The following is a 22965-nucleotide window of genomic DNA, read 5'->3' on the forward strand; positions in this document are numbered from 1 at the left end:
GATGATGCTCGAAAAGTCGAGCAAAGAACAACTGTCGATGTGTGTACTTTTGGTGTTTTAAGGGTCATGCCTTGTTTTTTGAGGGTAATAGAAAGCAAACAGAAAGTTGTATCATTCTCAATGGAATCAATTGACGAACGGAACTGGTTTATTCGATAATACATGAAATAAGATTGAGGGTAATATGGTTTGAGTTGCGGTATAAGTATTGAACATTGTTGTACTCGTACGAGAATATTGGTAATTAAGTAAATTTGTTTGTTAAAAACAAAAAAGAAATAATTGTTTTGACACATTTTGCATGAATTACTTCGGCATACAAAGTTATAATTTAAAATCTATTTGTTTGCATGTAAAACGGAATAACATTCGTTTGTAAATATTTTATCCTTTTATTTTTCACGCGATGACACTCTTCATGTGTACAGAAAACGGCGTGTCACGCCAACGTCGTATAATTTAATACTACTGTTTGCTTCTTTTCAACCTCACACTACAACTGCGTTTTTATTCTCTAAATAAAAACACAAATATCAACCTACAAACCCACACAAAAGCAGTTTTGTTTTATTTCAAAGAAATTTTAACTCTGTTTTCATCTGGAAAAAAAAACAACAACATTGCATTCAAAACGACGGAATTTAACAAACATCACATCTTTATTTAATACTTTTGGGAGACACATTTTATTACACTGTCCTTATAAATGTTATTACGTTTAAAATTAAATATAGGTATCTCACTCATCACTTTTCCAATGCGTCAAACATACGAAACGTGCATATTGAAGATTAAATCGTTAGGTAAATGAAACACAGAGTCACAGACAGAGTTTAATTATGCAATTATTTTGATATTTCGACTTTTATTAGTTTTTGATTCATGCGTTTGATTGCATTGCACCAAATCGACATTTGGTCGCGCGTTTTTACTGCTTCCGCTCCAATGATGTTATCCGCCATTTTATTTGCACCAGCACATTTGTTTGTGAATTTTACTGCGAGAATCTTTCATTCAAACTATATTTTCATTATTTTGGTGTAATAATGAAAATTTTGCCTATAGAAACAAAAAAATTAAATTTATAGGTTATACGTTAATTTCTTGGTTATTTGCGTCAAATTTGAGGTTAGAACTCATTAAAACATTCATTTATATCAGAAAATTAAGCTTTAACATTAATTTTTTGTTATTTATGTTCTACAAAGAGCAATTGGTTGCCTAAAATGCAAAAACAGTAAAATCATTGCTGATTTATGCGTCAAAATGGCGCCGGTTAAGAATTATCAACTCCCAAGTCTGAATTCCATGTTCCCATGGATGTTGTGTAATGTAAATGATAATTATAGATTGTAATTATGAAATTGTGTCGCTCTCAGACAGCGCCCAAGGGTGGTTTACAATTAATATTACGGCATGCTGGGTAAAATGCACATGCGTTCATTTCTCCCCCACCACCACCACCACCACATATACATATATATTCGAGTTTCTCCGAACTCATCAAGCGCCCGCGGCCATTATCTATGTCAACAGTTAATAGAGTGCTTTCATCATATATTATATAGAATCATCGTTCATAATAGTTGATATTAACTTTTCGTTAAAATTTAACTAATGGAATATAACGCTTTTTATTTATTTTAGAATACTTGCTTCTCGTCTGCGCATCATCGTTATCCTGCATTATCATTTTTATTTATTTATATATTCATATTCATATGCAATAATCTATACACATTATTTTGTTAACACGTTAACCTTTAATTTATGCTTTTTGTGTGTGTGTGTGATGATATCAGTTCTAATTACATTGATATTCGTATAATTCACATAGATTTAGTATTTTTGTGATAATTTCCGACCATTTACACATTTTTTGTTGCATATTTTACTATTACACTTGTTTATAAAGTCCACTCAGAGATATTTCTTAAAATATATTTAGAAATGGAAGTTATATAACTTTAGACGCACTTATTGTGTATACTTGGTTGCGGAAAACAAATCGGTTGCCGAGGACAAGTTAATTTGTCTGTCAGATTGTCTGTGTCAATAAATTTCATCAAATTTTAATCACTAGATAATCTTGGCATTGTTCTTCACACATATAGGTGGATTATTTGAAAATATCTTGGATTTTCTTTATATTTCTCAAAAATAAATATATTATATTCATCAACAGCTAGATTTTGAATGACTACGTAATATGATTCAGATACATTGTGGTCCTTGGAGTTACGCTAGATATTCTACTATAAAAATACACCCAATATTTTTCTACAGTTAATCGAAACTAATCGATTGGCGCTATTATAATTTAAAATATAAAACGACTCAAAAAGTAGTCGACAACCCACAATACAACGGCTAACAACAGCTAATTGTAATTGCTATTAAAGTTTTGACATTCGACACACCCAGAATACCCATTCATTATGTGCATAAATAATGTTTGTTCACGATGAATAATTAGATAGTGAATTTTAACCGAAACTAGCTATGTGGTTGCTAATTAAATGGAAACGAATAAAAGTTTTGCAACTGCGATAAAGGGATGACATTATGCAATGACATTTAGTCTAAACACGCATTACACGCATTACATCTTAACAGATAAACGCTAATTCCGCGCAGAATAATTCCCACAACTAGAGCTAGACGATGATTAGTGCTATTAGCGTAATGCGGGATTAGAGCGATAGACAATTTGTACTCGTCGCGTACTCAGTGTACTCTCTCACCAGCCTGTTCCACGTAATATATATTAAGGTATATTATGTATAATATAAAGTCTGCCTTTGTAAACTCTCTCCTTCGTGATATAATCGATATAACGCCTGTTCAGAGTATTTTTTTGGATTGAAGATGACTATAGGCAACCATAAACACTGTTTTAATGTTATGTTGGTTGCCTATGTTACAGATAATAAGATTCTTGTGTAAACTTTGTGTTATTTTGCTATACAATTACCGCTGACGTATTAGGCTCATTTATTTTCACATAAATCGTATAATGCTAGGTTAAACACGACGAAACCACTGAGACCAGCATCAATCAATCAGTCCGACCGGTGCGACTTGCGCGACGCGACACAAATCTATCAAATATTCAACTATTCAAAGGATCGATACGAAAGAAATAGAATAGAATAAATGATATGATGATAGAAGATTGTTTGGAGTAATGATGTTGATGTTATGGTTAAAGTTGTTCGAAGAAAGCAGATAGTAGCTATTTAACGAAAAGATCCTTGAGCGTCGCGCAGATGGAAGAGTCACAGGTAGCGCCCGCTGGGCCCGCCTCATCGGCATCCTGACCGCGGGCGGACGCAAACCATCCCTTGGGTTTGGCCTGCGCCTGCGGCGACTTCTTCGCCGGCGGCTGGCTGACAAGACTCTGCTGGGAGTCGCGACGTAGAAAGTCTTCGATGGCATTACCCAAGACATGTGCATCCACTACGGAACCACTGCGATCGTCCCAGACTACTTTCGGGGACTTACGGCCTGCTTCCGTTTCATTGGGTTTTGTGTTAGTAGTCTGCGCATGCGCTTGCGATGATTCCTTGGCGGCCATCGGTTGATGACGACGCGCAAACCACTCCGAGCCGGAGCTTTGGTCCTGCACCTGATGCAAGACGGACGCATCGAAGCTGTTCGACCGATTGGTGCGTAGACGGGCGCGACGCGTCTCCCAGCCCTTCTTTTCCACTTTGCTGGCGGTGGCCGACGTGCTCGCGCAGCTGGTGCTGGCGGCGACGCTAATATGCGGGCGGGTCTCCTCCTTCGTCGGCTGCCTCGCGCACTGATCGATTTCCGTCGCCGACGCGGTCAGGTTGGACAAAATAGAAATGAGATCAGTATTTGAACAGACTATGCCCGGCGCGCGTGCTTGCTTACGTGTAGCCTCCTCAGCGGCGACAGCGACAGGAGTTGTAGTGGAGGGATGTAGTGGTGTCGGCGGCAACTCGCTAGCGCGCCGGCGCGAACTGCTCGGGATCGGCGCGAGCGTTGTGCCGACGAAGTCCGAGTAGCGTCGGTTACCGGTGTACTTCTGCACGGCGCCGGCTTCGTCCTTCACCTCGCAGACACGCTCGTTGCTCGTATTCCACATTTTCAAACGTACTTTACGACTCTGCACAATATCATCCATAATATCCAATTGTAGGTTATGTACTGAACCACGTGGTTCAGTACTGGGAGGACCGACGGCGCTTTCACGACGACTGCCGAGCAGACGTCCCGGACCACACACTGCGACACTTTCACGACGAGAACGAGGTGCAGAGGGAAGTTTACAGATGGTAACCACCGAGTGGCGGCGGCCGCTGGGGATCGGCCCTTGTGTTTGGCAGAGCGTTGCAAGGAATTCAGTTTGACGGGGACCAGGACCCGCGCCGGTTTCACCTCGCTCGCTTAACCGTCGTACTTGACTGGCGGTGATGCCACTGCACTGCGGGGATGGTAGAGATAACTTTCGTGTTTCTCGGGCGTCACGCCATGGTGATAGAAGGAATTGGTTTTGGAAATGTGACGCTGGCGAGTCTTCCGAGGATGATTCCGAACTGTTGTCTTCATCTTTACGTTCGCCATCTTTGTCTTCATCGACCACAATCAAGGGTTCCGATGTTTGTGTTACGAGTTGCACGCTTGATTTCCGCATTGTTCTAACCTCAATTCTCAAGTTTCATAGAAGTTTTTGTTGATTCCTGAAATCAAAAAGAAAAAATTATATAAAACAATCGTTATTAATAATGTATGCTTGGAATTGATTTTTAAATTACTCCAAGCATCTCAAACAACAAACAACAGAACCCATCCAAGTTCAAAAGAAACCCACTTCAAAGAAATAAACTGATGTGGGTTTGTGGGGTCGGTGGAGTTATTGGCCTTTTATCTCCGAAACAAAATCACCCAAAGCGTAAAAACTACATACTCTGGCATACATCGATATAAAATCGTTAAGAATGATTAATATTCTTTGAATCACATAAAGATTGAAAGATATTTATTACTTTTCTTACAAAAAACCACGAAAAACAAATTACGGTATTGTTTTCCATCTAGCTACCTTTTTGAAGTATTAATAAATAGCAAGACACATGTGGAACAGGTCGATCGACGAACATGATCAACAAAGCAAGTCTTACACGATTACATGACATTCATGACACATTTCATGCGCTTGCGGCGGGCATGCACGGGGCGCGCTAAATAAATAATCGCTTGTATTCGTTTAAATGACATCGAGTCGCGTTGAAATACAACCAAAAAACAATGGGTGTATTATATTCCTAGAAGTTGTGTTCAGGTAAAATGAAGTAAAGTAAAAGGATGAGGAATATTTTCTGAAAATAATGAAAATGTAAAAAATGTAAAGAAAAGCAGGATGATTATTTTCTCATCATTTTTCATTGTTATCAATTCAGGGTGTGTGTTTGAATGCAGGGTTTGTTGGAAGTATCGATTTGCAAAGTAGGGATGATGGGATTTTGCGAGAGAGCTTTCAGTTGAAATTTAGTAATTAATAATCGATTATATTAAGTGTTCTGGAAAGTTTGCAAAGTCATTAAGAAGTTTTTTCTTTATTGAATAAAGTTTATATTGATATTGTATTATGAAGTCTTTAAAATAATAATAAAATTGTATTTAGGATAATATACTATTTGTTTTTTATGATTTTTAGGTTTGTTAGATTTATCTCCGCTTGTCTGTGGCAGAATATTTATTAAAACATTGAAAAAAGGTAAAAAAAATTAGAAGAAAGAGATTTTTTGTAGAGGGTTATGTTATGTTATGTCATCGTTTGACAGGTCATTGAAAATGTAGGCAACTACGTGTATATGACGCAAATCATTACGATATTTCTATAATATAAAAATGAATCGCAAAATCTGTTGGTAAGCGCATAACTCAATAACGCCTTAACCAATTTGGCCAATTCTTTTTTTTAAATGTTCGTTTAAGTCCAAGGATGGTTTTTACGGCAAGAAAAATTTGAATAATTGCCGGGAAGACCCTAAAGAGAGCCCTTTTCTATTGGATAAAAGTTGGCATTGAGATTCGATCATAGTTATAGTTAAATCATTGAATCCGAGATGGCGCGCTGAAATGCATTATTAGCAATTCTTTATATAATTAATTTCTTTAAAATAAAATTGCGAATCATATTGATAGAATTGACACATACTATGTCTAGAACAAGAGAGTAAAAGCGTATTACATTTTTATTAAACACTACCGGGACGAAGTCGCGGACAAAAGCTAGTTTAAGATAATATAAGACTTGTTTTTTGTAACCTTTAGATTTGTTAGATTTATTTCCGCTTGTCAGTGGCAGAATATTTATTAAAATATCGAAAAAGCTAAAGAAATAGGAAGAAAGATATATTTTCTTGAAGGTTATGTTATGTTATGTCATCGTTTGACAGGTCATGCAAAATGTAGACAACTACGCGTATGTTTCGCAAATAATTTAGATTTCTATCAATAAAGTAAATATGATTTCATTCTACGTATTCTCTTTGTCTTTATAACGAGAATAACTGAAATTCAATTAATATTCGCCAAGACAGTTATTTGTAAAAAAAAGGTAAGTTATGCAACACATTATACATCACCCAGCATAATAAATATTATCTCCTTATATACTAAGCGATTTTAAACCCTGTAATTGTATTGAATTGATGAAATAGTCTGGTAGCTCTCATGTACGACATGTTTCGTATTGTTCTAGATGGTTACACAGCGGTGTGCTTGTCGAAGTATTTAGCGGAACAATGCAGAATAAACGCGCGCGCACAAAAGGGCACGGACATTGCGCTCCACACCGACCCCCACCCACCGCAACAGGCGGCTCTCGCGCTTCGTTGCCTGCCCGAAGGGGCCCTAGCCCTGGCAAGGATAATGATTCTGTTCTCGCGGCCCGGACAATCGTATTTAATTATGCGCATTTGCGTAAATGTGCGCTGTGGCCCCGTTCCGAATTCGTTTGCACATTTAGCAAACGGAGCACTATACTCGGGATACTTTAGGAACATTGAGTCTGGTTCGTTCAAACAGAAAGCAAAAACGAGCAAAAAACATTCAAGCGCTGGGCGGCAGGTTTTTGCTTTTAACTTTAACTCTGAACTTTCAGATTCAATTTCTCTTCCTGTTTTCCTGTTTCAGTTACGGAGTTTGTACTTTTATTCAGGTATACACTCGTAAGTTAATCACGTTTTGTTCTTGTAGTTATTACAAAAGGTAAATTGGTAACCAACATAACCTAAAAACTGTTGGATTTAACCTAAAATAAAAAATTACATTTTCTAACCTAAAAAACACAACAAACTAAAAACCCTATCTTAAATATATAAAAAAAAGTTAATTGATCAACAAATAGCACTTTTACGATACTTTCTCGCCCAACTTGATTCCCTTTTCGACAAGATATAAATAAAAAAATAATTGAACGCTGCCCACTCGCTCATAAGTCTTGACTTTTCATTTCTCCTGTGTTTTTTTTTCTTCTTCACTTTCCTACGCTTGTGACGCTGAAATTCTAAATGTTATATATCTATATACATTGAAGTAAAACGGGATGCTGAATGCTCTCATCTAGATAAATTGTAATGTAACTTTGTTACGCTTTCCAATTGGAAAACTAATTGGCACAGCTTCTTGCGAGTCGACTTCGACTTCGAGTCGGCCCTGAAGTGGCAGCTGACAGGGGCGCGCGCGGTCATCAAGAGGCAGCAAATTAAAATTGTAATTGTAATTGGAAATCCGACAAGTGTGCCCCGACATAACTTTGACTGGCAGCGATAAATTCCGCGCATTCCGCAAATAGAAAGCGCGCAAACGTCGGACGCAATTTTCAATGCGATCGATCGGATTATTAAATTAGATACGTTCGATTAAATTTCAGCTCAACATTATTCGCTATGCAAACAGCACCAAACAAGCGCAAACTTGATGAAAAGTAATTTATTATATATACAATATGCGTTGGAATATTGCGAAATTGAATAAAAATATCAAAGAATCAACAGAAATGGATTCAAAATCATTTTTTGCTTAGGCAACCAAGAAAACATTTTATTTTGCACATGTATTTAATATTATATTTAGATTTATATTAAATAATTGACACATTCATTTTAAGTCATGAATAATATGCAGTTAATTAATTTTTTTCTATTTTATTGTGTTTTGGTCATTGTGCATTCTTGGTTGCCTAAATATTCTAGTATAACTCATGTAATCCGTTAGAATATTTCTAAATTGAATAAAAATATCAAAGATGCTACAGAAATTGGATTCAGAATCATTGCTTAGGCAACTAAAAAACATTTCATTTTTAACATATTTAATATTATATTTAGATTTGTATTAAATAATCAACACACCCGTTTTAAATCATTTTTTTATTCTATTGTGTTTTATTTTGCATGCATTCTTGGTTGCATAATTATTCTGGTATAACTCATGTAATCCGTGTACAATGCAAATTACAGCAACAAAGCAAACAGAAAAAAAGTGTTAGTTAAATATTTAACAAAGTTCTAAATAAATTCAAAAACTTTTTCTTCTTCATTACGTATTTTCTTTGCTTCCGGAAAGTCGATTTTTTGGCATGCAAATTGTTGAATCTTTTAATGGTGTTTTCTTCTTTCTTTTCATTTACATTTTGTTGTTTTGCAAACTTTCGGAATTCAACGTTGTTAAGCCGCGTAAATTCGCTGTTTTCATAATCTAAGCGCAAAGAGATTCTTTTTTGTTTTTGGTAGTGCGAGCGTGAGGCTTAAAATACGATTATACTACAAAAAGGCGCTGCTATAAACGGTTATGTCAAAGCCAGACCATAAAAACGAAGTTTTTGTTGTAGATATTTAAATTTAAATACACGTACGAAAGACTTTTGCGAAGGAAAACCAGTTACGAACATAAAATAGAATTGTACATGACGTTATTTTCGAAACGTGTGTTTTATATTTATCTATAATAAAAATAATATTTTTCAATTTTTTTTTTCACTTAAATTTTCCATTAGTTTTGTTGTAACAGAAAATTCCGTCCGTAAATTCCCACAGAAACACGTTATTTATTGTTAATTTGCCGGTGATGACATGTTGTACGTTTGTACGTGGAACTTGATGCCATCGCATTTAATAACTACCCTTACATATGATAATTGCCCTGTAAATAATACATAATCATAAAATCCGTGTCTTCCTGCCTGCCGCCGCCGGCGGCTTTTGTGTACGGCTTTATGCGCTTCCGTGCGTTTCGTGTTTACCTTCAAGTTCGTTCGGTATTCGCCTTCGCCTCGTAAATGTCATTTTTACGATATTTACAGGTCGATGTTTGTTGGGTGATCGCACAATGTGTGCTGAAATGACTTTGGATTATGATGCCGGCGGGAAAATGAGAAAACAGTGATGGTGCAATGCAATCGTAAAACAGATTCATTTTTTCTTTTGCCTTTCTTCTTAAAATGTGAATGTTAAGGTTATAACCAGTCAAAATCAATTAAATTATATTTTTAATCAAACAAAACCTATAATTTGACATAACCTATTTTTTACTAAATAAAACCTCTCCTATATAAATTACTAGCTTTTGCTCGCGATTTCGACCCGGTAGTGTTTAATAAAAATATAATTTGTTTTTATTCTCTTGTTCTAGACATAGTATGTGTCAATTCTATCAATAAGTTTCGCAATTTTATTTTTAAAAAATTAATTATATAAAGAATTGCTAATATTCAGCGCGCCATCTCGGATTCAATTATTTAAATATAACTATGATTGAATCTCAATGCCAACTTTTATCCTATAGAAAAGAGCTGTCTTTAGGGTTTTCCCGGCAATTATTCAAATTTTTCTCGCCGTAAAAACCATCCTTGGACTTTAACGATCATTTAAAAAGAAGAATTGGCCAAATTGGTCTAGGCGTTGTTGAGTTATGCGCTTAACAACAAAATTTGCGAATTATTTTTATTTATATTTTTATACAGATATGACTTCACGTAACCTCATAAAATATTATGGTAAACAATAAAAAAATTTTCTATTTTATTTTAAAAATAATGAAAATAAAATTTCGTTATAAAGTTGGTGAAAAAAAAAACGGATCCAGCTCATCATATACTCGGTAATTTAATTAAAACTCATACTTTTACTCCCCGCTCTCAAAGTTTTGCTTTCAAGCCTGGAGAGGATATGTAGAATGTGGATAATGCCTCCAAAACTAATTACGTTTTCTATTACGTACACCCAGGTGGATGGATTAATATTACGTTAATTACATATCGGTTATCGTCGGTCGGCCGTCGTGGGACGCGCGCCTGGAAATAACAACCACGATAGAAGTGATCCAATCATCGTCCTGGCTCAGCAACGTACGTTGCCGATGTCTTCAATTATTGATTCGCAATCGGCAATTGTTACAGCGTTATGTTGACGAAAGTATCAAGGGAATTGCTTGAGAAACCAAAGACCAAAAAGAAAGAAAAAACGAATTTTCGGCATAAAATGTTTGTCTTTTATGTGAAACAATTAAGTTAATAATTATTAAATACAAATTGAATTCATTTTTATTCTAACCTATAAAAAAGTTTTTAATGTTTGCGAACGCCATCTATATTTGAATATACAAATTTTAATACAAAAATCTAAAATTGTACCTGTTGGGTAATAAAATGCTTTGTAACCAGTGGGAATGTTGAAAATGTTGAAAATGTTTCAAGAGGGTTGAAATGCCCTTGTCCCAAGTTGAAACCTCGTTTACCACAAACGTGTGGCATTGTGCGGTTGGTGGTGACACGGGACCAACACAAATCACCTCTTATTTTGCGCAATTTTCTCGACCCACATCTTCAATTTATTCAAATTAAATATATTGACAAATTTTGAGGAAATTTTACCATAAATTGCTAATTATTGTTGCGTATAATTTTATCTTAATGAAACACCCGCACATATTGGCAAATTCCACGAATTTATCATTTTACACTAATGGTTTGATGTGGTTTATTGTATCTCTGCTTCCAATCATTGCAATTTTCAGATTGTGCGAAGCGTACAATTCGAGGAACTGTGAAATATGAAGTTGATTTGCCTGTTTTTCACTTGTTTTGCGCGTTGCGCGGCGATGTCAAACGAATAGTACTGGTATTGATTGATTTTGATTTTAATTTTTAGTTTCCGTACAGTTTTTTTTATTGTGCCGAATTCATTTGGTTTTGATGGTGGATGAAGGCTTTTATTGGATTAAAAACAATCACAATTAAATTTTCAGCAACGTAGTTTGATAAATGGAATTGATGTTTGATGTCTAAATTATTAAATTATTTATTGATTTTTTTGGGCATAAAAGAAGAGTGGTAATATGTGTATTACTTCAGTAGATGTCTAAAGTAATTAGAAATTAATTATATTATATCGGATTTTAATCTTCTATCGGACACTATTCATTAACTGACGTGAATTAAGTTTTATTAATAAAGTAAAAATTTAATATTTGTTTCATAACCTATAAAACTACTCTAAATGACGGTCCTTACTTTGCTGCACTACTGTCTGCATTAGTAGCTATATAGGTTATGTCAACCAATTTAATCTGAAAAAGAAAATTTTTTTCTCTTCTTTTTTTTTCTGTCTCGGATTTTTTGAATATTTTAATTGCTTATCTGCAATTCGAAGCAGAAACAAATCCAATCAAAAATAACACAAAATTGTCCAAAATTGTGTTCTTGAGTTATATCTAAAAATGTTATTCGTTTTTACTCTTTTGTTCCAGACATAATGCACTTAGATTCAACTATTTAACTATAACTATGATTGAATCATAATGCCAACTTTTATCCTATAGAAAAAGGCAGTTTGTATGGTTTTCCTGGCAATTATTCAATTTTTTCTTGCCGAAAAAACCATTCTTGGACTTTAACGAACATTTTAAAGAAGGATTTGGCCAAATTGGTCAATGCGTTGTTGAGTTATGCGCTTTCTAACATATTTTACGATTCATTTTTATATTATATATATGCAACCCAATACATAACAACACTACCATAAAAGCATATTAATATAATTAGTGTTGTAATGGCTCAAGTCATACTTAAACTAAACTACCTAATACTCGTACCTATGGATAAAAATTTATGCCGGTATCGAACGTATTATTAAGTGCTTCCATAGGATAGTGATTAATGCGTCCGATCGCATATTTTTCCGGCACTATTTATGTCCACATCATGCACGCCAAGCGCAATCAATAATCCTAAATGGGGTGAAGCCGTTACATTAATCAACCGTAATCATGCATGACAAACGTCTGTTAAAAATGCTTTTTTTTATGCGTCACTATTCTTTTTCATTCCTCTATACTAAAATTGACACCGTAACAGAAAAAGAAATATTTCCGTAATTTACTTAATAAACAAAAATTACCAATTATTTAATTAGTAACTACACAATAATTATTATGTCGACACATATTAGGTTTGGTGTAATTATGCATAAATAGAAACAAATAGATACCGAAAGATTTGGTGATAATTGTTATTGACATATTACATACATAATTATGTTTCATACTAATAATTTATTTATTGATAATGATTGCTTTAATCTGATTGTAATAAATTAATAATTAAATATAATTCATAAACTGAATAAAACATTACTTGAAATATTTTATAAATGAAAGTAAGAATTTGTTTTTATGTGGTGAAGGCGCCGGGTCAACTCGAGGTATTCATATTAGAAATACGAAAGTATTTAGGTTTGACCCTTATTTCTGCTTAAACCAGTTGACCAATTCTGCTTAATTTTGATATAGAAGTATGTTATACTCAAAAAAAGGTCACAACATTTTTATACCGCAAAAGTAAAACTTAAAAAACCTGCGTTCACGCATATAAGTTTCTAGAAGCCACTAATTAAACTAAATTTCTAGTATTTTTTTTAATAATTATGCCACTATATAAGCTTAAACTTTATTTAAAAAAATATTTTCTACTTAATTGCATAAGTAAATTACTTCATCTATGTTACATTTATGCGCAATGCAAACAATCTATAATACAAAAATGAATCGCAAAATTGGTTGGTAAGCGCATAACTGAACAACGCCTAAACCAATTTGGCCAATTCTTTTTTTAATGTTTGTAAAAGTCCAAGGATGGATTTTACGGCGAGAACAATTCGAATAATTGCCGGGAAAATCCTAAAAACAGCACTTTTCTATAGGATAAACATTGGCATTGAGATTCAATCATAGTTATAGTTAAATAGTTGAATCCGAGATGGCGCGCTGAAGTAAATTATTAGCAATTCTTTATATAATTTATTTCTTTATAATAAAATTGCGAATCTTATTGATAGAATTGACACGTATTACATTTTATTAAACAATACCGGGATGAGGGAGGTCGCTGGCAAATAGTAATCAATAAAACCAAATATTACATAAATTTTACCAACAAGTCAACGTTATATTTCAATTTATTAATCAGAAATGATACGTAACATATCAAAACCAAGTAAGCTATGTAATTTCTCTCTGAAATTAACCAAATTCTATCATTTAATTTGAAATTTATCCAATTTAAATTTTAGGTTAGCCAATTAATAACTGCATGAATATATAACGTAATGGAGCATTAAAATATTTCTCTAAATAAATACTGCTCTTAGTGCTTTACTCAACTCATTGAAATTGAAAAGCAGTTTTAAATATTCAAATTTATTTCCAATCAGCATTTGCTTTGAAAAAACCTGCTCGCGCATAAAATAAAAATTTACAATTTAAATCGATCTGAATCAATCTGAAGTGAATCGCCCCGTCCAGGCCGAATAAATTTGAATTCATAATCGATATCTGAGCATCCTGAAAAAAAACAGAGCCCTAGATAAAACATTCATTTATTTACACTAAAGAACTTCTACTTTTAGTTTTGCGTGTTTGAGTAAACTCGAAATTCCGCACACTGAATTTTACATTTACAATCCGCTATAATCGAGAAATAATTGAAGCAATCGAATCCGTAACTTAATTGAATCAATTAAAATGCAATTTGTACTCAACAAATAATACAGAATACATTTACATTGCGACGCGCGTAATTAAAATTCAAATAGTTTATTTTAATTACAAATTTACATGCTGTTTGATTGTGTGGAGGTGCCGGGCATTTAAGCTTTCATTCTGTTTTAAATTAATTTTCTTATTCTATATTCTAATGAAACCAATGAAACTTGTGGCCTTGAGTGCTGGCGCTTTGTTTTATTTCTCTACACTTTTAATGATTGCAGTAAAGCTCCTCGTTAGTGAAGTTTTATGTTTCACTGTCAGCAAAGAAAAAGTATTAGAGTTTTCTGTTTCGTTTTCTGAATCTGTTAGTTTTTTTTCTTCTTTATTTAACGTTTGAGTCTGTTACCAAGTTACATTTAATTTAATTATCTGTTTCTCATTAGGGATTTGTTAATTGTTGAAGATATTGATTTAACTATTATCTGAAAATTAAAAAAAAAATCATTTGTATATAATTACTATCTAAAAATGTAGTTCGTTTTTAGTCTCATTTTCTAGACACAGTATGTGTCAATTCTTTCAATAAGATTCGCAATTTTATTTTAAAGAAATTAATTATATAAAGAATTCAACTATTTAACTATAACTATGATTGAATCTCAATGTCAACTTTTATCCTATAGAAAGAGCTGTCTTTAGGATTTTCCCGGCAATTAATCAAAATTTTCTCGCCGTAAAAACCACCCTTGGACTTTAACGAATATTAAAAACAATAATTGTCCAAATTGGTCGAGGCGTTGATGAGTTATGCGCTTACCAACAGATTTTGCGATTTATTTTTGTATTTTAGATTAGTTTGTAACACTCCTCATTGATGTCGTAATCACCACCATCTTATCCTATATATAATTTTAAAAATTTTCAATATATTTTTGATATAAAACGAAATAAATCTGAAATCCAAATAAATATATCTAATTAAAATGCAAAAGTCCGTTAGACTCAAAAGATGTAAGTAAAGCAACGGAATTTCTTCATTTCCGCAAAATTCCCGCACCGGGTCCTTTGTGCCTTCGACCGTATCATCATTGCGAGAACTCCCCTTCTCCCACACGGTTCTTATAACTTTGGCAAAGGTTTACTGTTTGATGTTCGAGTTGAGCACAGGATGCTTCCTGCGTGCTGTAAGTTTAAAGTTGCGCACTGAAAGTGCCACTTTGTGCTCAGAGTGTTAACTTCAACATAAACTGCAAATACGCTTTGGAGTTGAGTATTTATTTTAAAACCTTAAATTTCATATTTGCTCAGTACACTTATGTAAATAAAATAAATGTCATAGATTATGATTAAAATTAATTTTAAAATATATTTTTTTATATATTTAGTCAGCAGCTATGATATTATTCAATTATGTCTAAAGTTACCGCATTTAAAATATTTTTTTTTGCGATAAAAAGTAGTCTATGTCTTTTTCCACAGTTTAATCTACTTCTATTTTAAAATTCATCAAAATTGATAAAATGGTTTTGGCATAAAGGAGCTTCAAACATACTCTCACATTATTACGTTATGATTTTGATAGAATAAAAAGGTATTCCACATAGATGACAATTGCCAACGTGCTGCTTTCTGAATTATTCAGTACACCGTCAACACGATTCCATTTTGTGCTCTGCTTGCATTTGACTAACACTCACTGGATGTGAAGTCAAGGAAAATGTTGTGTAAATCTACTCAGGCTGCTTCTAAGAAGCGAAAATTTGATTTATTGAACAGAGTTTTTGTCAACGCAAAAATTTTATTTATTTTTGTTTTATAAAATAATATAATAAGTAATATGTAATTACTTAGTTAAAACACGTTGTAAAGTAATGTATTAAGATTTCAATGAATTTCTTATTTGAACATTTCTAAATCTTGCAGCTCAAAGAAAACTGCTTTAGATTTTCGACTACATAAATCACAAGAAGACGTGCCTGTAATACTAATCCAAGAGACGCCCCAAATAGAATCCTCCCTCTTGCGGATTGCGAATAAACTTGTAGTCCACGTTCAGGGCATGGAAAAATCCAAAGGTCATACTTGTGTCCTTACACATTTTCTAGCGTAGCGTTCCTCCTACGCATCCTCACATCTTTTAGTTTACACTCCCGACGGCTGAATCCGAAAATAAGTTTTAAAAAACGATGTAAAAGCAAAAGCAAGCGTAGGCTGTGAGAAGAGAAGAAATTCTCTATATCATACGGAAAGTGCCAAGCTGTAAGGAGACGTCTATCAAGATGTATAAAAAATAAAAAAAAGTAAAAAGATTCGTTCGCACCTTGGCGGCGCACGTAACGCGCAGAAAAAGCTTAAGAGCTATCAGAGTTATGAGCGACGTTACGTGCGTCGCAAGCCGAGTGCTTTTGAGGTTAGGAGACGTGATTTTGTATTTCAGAGGTGGTGCGCGATGACAATGTGTTCAATGAACGATTGTTGCCGGAGGAGAAACGAATAAAAGGTTTGGTAACAAGAAAACCAACACAAATAGAAGGTATCTGAAAGTATAAAAGGAAAGATAAAAGTTGTAAGCCTTAAAATAATAATTAACTTAGTAGAATTTACTATTATTATTAAAATACAACAAAAAATCAAAATGTGCTTTCTGAATTGTTTATCAAACAACATGACCTCATGCAAAATCTATTTTTCTTAATTTTTGAAGATATTTTTATGAATAACTAGCTTTTGCCCGCGACACGAATGTTGAAGTAGATTTTGCGGTGCCCGTACGCTAAAACTACTAATTTTACAAGAAAAAGGTACTTACATAAATTATAGGATTTCTTCTATTCTAATTTTCTCTAGTTTAATTTATTATATAGATATGTTTATCGTAAAATGAGTCGGAAAGGAGATATGGTCAAAAAACTGTTCTTAGACACCATTTTTCTAAGATGATGGCGCGAGCGAACAAAATACGAGGTGGCAAAGTTTAAATTCGTAAAGAGCACATCGAAATCTATATGAATACCAATTTTCAACAATCCCGCACTATTTTCCAAGCAACCACGTTTTTTAGCACCAAATGACTGTACTACTAGTTCTAAACATAGTATGTGTCAATTCTATCAATAAGATTCGCAATTTTATTTTAAAAAATTAATTATATAAAGAATTGCTAATAATGCACTTCAGCGAGCCATCTCGGATTCAACTATTTTACTATTACAATGATTGAATCTCAATGCCAACTTTTATCCTATAGAAAAGAGCTGTCTTTAGGATTTTCTCGGCAATTATTCGAATTTTTCTCACCGTAAAAACCATCCTTGGACTTTAACAAACATTTTAAAAATAGAATTGGCCAAATTGGTTTATGCGTTGTTGAGTTATGCGCTTACTAACACATTTTGCAATTCATTTTTATATTATAGATTATTTATTTCGTTTTAAAATGCGGAGATTTATTTAATAAGTAAATGATCTAATAAATTGAGTCTTATATTGATGTAGAGTTTAAGAAAATAAATGAAAATTGAATAATCTGTTTGCAAAACAAAGTGTATTGCAACTGAATCGACCGTTATTGCCACCACTTCCGTCGCCCGCTCAACTCACAGACAAATGCAACAAGTTAATTTACGTCGGCACCTACCTATAATATAGCGCCTTGCTGCTTCACCAATGTGAAATTGCTTTTTTTATTGCTCCTCCACTATCGCCTTCTTCGCCGATCACTAGACCGCAGGCAAACCCACTGCCTCCACTGTTTTATCACTTTTTCAATTGAATTCAATTCAATTCAAAGCTCAGCGGCTTCCGTTTTTATAAACACTTTAGTTCTTAATGTATTATCGACTTCAATTCGATTATAATTTAATTTATGACTTTTCTTCGATTTTAATTCAGCGATTAATTAAGAAAGTTTTAATCAGTTTCTTTTCATTAGGTGCTCGCTCAACTGACGTCGAAGAGTGTTCAATTACTTTGAGTGGAAAGTTTCGTGTTGAAATGTTTAAACAACACAAAAACACAAACACCTTCAGAAATTGTGCGTAAATTAAAAACAAATTTTTATTAATTTATTTAAATTTTATTGTTTTTTTACTTTTAATTTATTTTTAAATTGCGTACTTTTTAATTTTATTGTTTACTATTTATAATACGTTAGAGTGATTATCGATTGCGAGTTTATTTCCTCTTGACGCGCACGTCTCCGTCGAACGTGTCGCGGGAGGCGGCGATATACAACTCAATATACACATACACACGAGCTGGCGGTGGCTCAACGTCGACGTTGCACCAGATACTGGCCATGGCCGGGGCCGGCGTCTCCGCGCGTTTCATCCAGCATCCCAGTGGCGTCACGCGCGCCGCCGCCGCCGCCTATCCGCCCCGCTTGCCGTCACCCACCGCCGCTCCGGCTCAGCGAGCAGCGTGCGCGTCGAGGCTGGATACATATGTTGGCGGCGGGGCGCAACAGGCGGAGGGAGGGCCGACGACGGCGAAAAAGAAGCCACCCTAGGATGCATGGATGGTCGCTTCGCTTCGCCGCCGGCGAATCCTTATGCGCACCTTCCGCTACGCGCTAATATCCTTATATTAGACGCTAGACGTCCGCTGCTTGCGGGAATTGTGGTGTACGGCGACGAAGGCGAATTTACGAATCGTTGTGGTGTTTACGTTGATGAAGCAAATAACGCGAAACACTTTGGTTGTGTTTATGTCATTATATCGTGATGTCACTAAAAATTAAATCAGCAATATAGGTTGAAATTTTTAAAACACATTCTACATTATATGTTTTAGTGGTTATCTATAATATAAAAATAAATCGCAAAATCTGTTGGTAAGCGCATAACTCAACAACGCCCTGACCAATTAAGCCAATTCTTTTTTTTTTATGTTTATTAAAGTCCAAGGATGGTTTTTACGGCGAGAAAAATTTGAATAATTGCCGGGAAAACCCTAAAGACAGCTCTTTTCTATAGGATATAAGTTGACATTGAGATTCAATCATAGTTATAATTAAATAGTTGAATTGTTGAATCCGAGATGGCGTGTTGAAGTGCATTATTAGCAATTCTTTATATAATTAATTTCTTTATAATAAAATTGCGAATCTTATGGATAGAATTGACACATACTATGTCTAGAACAAGACAGTAAAAACAAATTACATTTTTTTTCAACGTTTAGTCACGTGAAAAAGTACTTTAGTCACGGCCTTGGCCTTCCGTGTTTAAAGTACCACTTTTTGTGTCTTAAAACCTCGGAAAATTTTGATAAAATGTGGCTTAAAATGAAAAATAAAGTAAATTTCAATTTATTACTTTAATTGTATTATTTTAATGTTTAAATAATAAAGTAATGTTTAAAAAATCATATTTTGTGTTTTATTTAAATATTACTTGTATTTTATTAGGATATAATGCAATTTCTGACTATGAGTATCCACGTCGTTGGTGTCCTGTAAACTCAGAGAGCTGTGATGTCCAGGTAGAAATGCAATTACACCGCAGCGACCACAACATGCTACGGACTATTAATTACGTCAGTTGCTGTTTAGTGGACAACTTTCAATTAATACGTTTTTGTATTACTCATGTTGGTTTAATTAAATTATACTGGTCTAAAATAAAATTTGCTTGAGATAAAAATATCAGCAATAAAATAAAATAAAACGCAACACAATTCAATTCAATTCACAATACACGAAATATGAACTTAGTTATTATCAAAATCTTGAATAATATTTGTAAGGTTTATTTACTTAGGTACATTTAAAATTAAACGAGATACTAGGTATATTTTAAATATTTTATTTGGACTCTGATGTAATAGAGTTGAAATCCGGCTTTGCATCATGTGTAATGTACGAGTATAAAGCTTAATAAGCTTAATTTCACTCCGGAACTGCATATGAATGCTTTTAAATATTTAGAGATTTTTCACTAATAATTTATTCCTAACCACAAAAATGTCCAATATTTACCTTTTAGCTTAAATAAATTTTCCAATTGTCAAATATTATAAATATACTTCAAATGTAAATTTCTACTCAAGTCAACATTACTCTATACTCACATTTAGCCAAAAATTACATTTGAAATGTGAATTGAAAAAAATCTACCTTCACGCTACTCGTCCATGCGTTATTGCCATAACATTGAAAAATAAGCCAGCAAAATACGACGCATTTTCCACGCCGCCAACGACGACGACGATAGACGTAACGGGCGCAAACATATTTTCATTTGGCGCTGACTCGCCGCGCGTAGGATGCGGGAATTGAAGTCGGAGTCGAGGGTGCGGAAGAGCTCAGGAGCTGGGTTTGGTCGAGACGCTCGCTTGGGAAAACACACCACACGAATATTCTCGGCCAAGCCTACAAAATAAAAAATATATCACAAGATTGAAGAATAGATATATTACATTGCAAGTCATATAATATTATGTCAAGCAATGTATGTAAATTTCTTGACATTTTACCTCTTGGAATATCTTCATATACCTACGTAATGTGTGATTATGATTAATCATAGTTAACGCCTGCGATGGTGAGTTTAAGGATATGCGCGTTGTTGTGTTAGTTAAATGTTGGCGCTTGCAATGTAAACTTGCTTGCCGGCTTGATTAATGCTTCATTAAACAAATTGCTATTATATAATCACGCCGCAAGCGCAAGAATCAAGAAGCGAGAGCCGGTACAGATCAGGGGTTAGTTAAATTTAATTGTTTTAGAACTTAGTACTTAGATTATAAACTGTTAAGAAGTTTCGCGTTGCCAATAATAAACTACTTGTGAGATGACACGACAATACTAATGACACCATTAAAATGTTGCGTCGATAAAAAAGAAAACTATATTATTACATTACTAACATCATTAGTAACTAAACTCGAGTATCGTATATATGTCTAATTTAATAAAACGTTATAATACTAGGAAATATGTAAAAATATTTTTTGATTAATCTCTTATGATTATGATTATTTTATGTTACTGCGTTGTGCGAATTTGGGTGTTTCTGTTGCTGCTTCTCACCGGACGCGATCTCATATTGCAGAATTGATCCCGCCGTGTGCGCATGCGCGTACGGATGCGTGTTGCGTATCCGCGCATCGCGGAGAGAACGCGTTGGAAGCGCCATGGAGCCGCCGGCGGTAAAATTTCGCTGCGAACGCCGCCAGAAAATCAACAGTACACCGCCATGCGAAATAATCGCGAGTAGCAAGTGAAATACATTCAGTGATAAGCGACATGCAGTCGCGACATGTACGCGACTACTCCCTCAATCATCTCTTTGTGATCTGTTTACTAGGTAATTGTACTATATTTTTATTATTATTATTATTATGTTAATAAGAGTGAGAGTGTTTAACAGGACAATTCCTACTAACGCACTGTGAAAGTGAGCATCGTACCAAAGCAGCCGCTGAAAAACATCCGGATTTGTATTGTTACAAGTGCGATAATATTGATGGCGATGATGCTTGCCTCAACGTCAATAACGTCACAACGTATAAAGAAAAATGCGAGAAAGAGCATCGTATATGTCAGGTTAGTAAATTTTGACCTATATTATTCAAACTAGGTCATGATTGTAATCATAAAGTGGGTGTGTTTTGTTTTCGTTGGGGTGTTTTTAGGTGCGCACGATAACAATGTCGTCGCAGGAAAACAAAACAGCGCCCGCGAAGCTCTGGCTAGTGAAGCGCGCCTGCACGAAGGTTTGCGAACCGGTTTGCGTGACAATCGGGGAGAGGACGAAGTTGCGCGCGTGCAACACGTGCTGCGAGACGGATCTATGCAATCGTGGTAATTCGGCATCGCGACACGTCGTACATATGGCGCTGCTGCTGCTTGTATTTCTGGGCGTTGCTCTGCTGAAAAGCTTCATTCAGACTACACGATACAATTAACTTGGAGTGCATCAAGCATTTAAAGAACTGATGTATACTGTACATACTTCTTTGTTATTCAACGTCTTTATTGCTTCTTTAATAAAGTTTTAAAACAAAATATCATATAATTTAATTTATAGGTTACACTAACGACATCTATCTTCATTAAATTGAACTAAGTTTAACAGAGGTTAAGTTAGGGTTGTGTAATAATGGAACAAAACAGAATTAATTTTTATACTTGCGACATCCCTACTAATATTATATATGCGAAAGTCCGGATGTTTGTTACACTTTCACGCAAAAACTACTTAACCGATCATTATGAAAATTTGTACACATATTCTTAGTGGTCCCCGAATGGTTATAGGCTACTTTTTATTTAATAAAAAAATATTTTTTAAATAAAATAAAGAAATTGTTTAGCCAATAATGTCTCTGCATCTGGCTATTTGACTACTTTAACGCCATCTAGCATTCCAGCAATGAAGCTCAAACCTAAGTACTATAGTACCATCACACTATATTATCACACTGTATTACCGACAGCTACGTCAACATCAAATCCAATTGACTACACTATGGAGACTGTACACTCTACTTCCATAGACTATACTTTCAGCCATTTTAAACTTCCCGCTATTCTACTTCGTTGTTACTTCTTCTGTGACTACAGACGCGTACGGAATCAACTTCATTATTTTAGATATTCGCGAGCAAAGCCGCGGGTTAAAGCTAGTCTTTCAATATAATATTATACTAACTGTTGTGAGGTTGGTGTTAGTGTTGTGGTTAGGTAGATGTGTATCAAAAACAAAAGCTATTAATAGAGTACTTCTATGCGTTGTTTGAAGAGTTTCCACATATTTCACTCTAATTAAAGCACCAACAGCAAGTTTCTTAATTGAAATTAATTGAGACATTCCGAGACGCGTTCCATTGCGCTTGAATAAACTCGCACTCAAATTTGTCTGCTGCACTCAGAGCCACAGTATTTCATTCAACTCGAGTGCGCTCGCTTTACGATCGATGTAAAAATCACATTGCTTTGAAAAT

The 22965-nt window shown here is 34.5% G+C and overlaps 2 protein-coding genes across 2 annotated transcripts; one reads left to right on the forward strand and one right to left on the reverse strand.

Annotated features, from left to right (window-relative positions):
* Positions 1-640: 640 nt before the first annotated feature.
* Positions 641-18292, reverse strand: LOC135791038 (uncharacterized). Its single transcript, XM_065301355.1, has 2 exons — positions 17657-18292; positions 641-4709 (listed from the first exon to the last, which is right to left on the reverse strand). The coding sequence occupies exon 2, from the start codon at positions 4661-4663 to the stop codon at positions 3236-3238; it is 1428 nt and encodes a 475-aa protein (XP_065157427.1). The 5' UTR covers positions 4664-4709; positions 17657-18292; the 3' UTR covers positions 641-3235.
* Positions 18293-21114: 2822 nt separating this feature from the next.
* LOC135790336 (uncharacterized) lies at positions 21115-22027 on the forward strand. The gene is made up of 3 exons (XM_065300532.1): positions 21115-21326; positions 21390-21565; positions 21655-22027. Exons 1-3 carry the CDS (start codon positions 21266-21268, stop codon positions 21925-21927), a joined length of 510 nt encoding a protein of 169 aa, XP_065156604.1. The 5' UTR covers positions 21115-21265; the 3' UTR covers positions 21928-22027.
* Positions 22028-22965: the final 938 nt, after the last annotated feature.

Source organism: Atheta coriaria, unplaced genomic scaffold (assembly GCF_025399875.1).
Source record: "Atheta coriaria isolate IRGN ID8LTWV9N9 unplaced genomic scaffold, Caltech_Dcor_3.1 hic_scaffold_4_pilon, whole genome shotgun sequence".
Classification (NCBI taxonomy): Eukaryota; Metazoa; Arthropoda; class Insecta; order Coleoptera; family Staphylinidae; genus Dalotia; species Dalotia coriaria.

Coding starts and splice junctions, on each gene's coding strand:
- LOC135791038 (XM_065301355.1), bottom strand. CDS start 4,663: ATGCGGAAATCAAGCGTGCAACTCGTAACACAAACATCGGAACCCTTG.
- LOC135790336 (XM_065300532.1), top strand. CDS start 21,266: ATGCAGTCGCGACATGTACGCGACTACTCCCTCAATCATCTCTTTGTG. Junction 21,327..21,389: donor CTTTGTGATCTGTTTACTAG/GTAATTGTACTA, acceptor AGTGTTTAACAG/GACAATTCCTACTAACGCAC. Junction 21,566..21,654: donor AAGAGCATCGTATATGTCAG/GTTAGTAAATTT, acceptor GGGTGTTTTTAG/GTGCGCACGATAACAATGTC.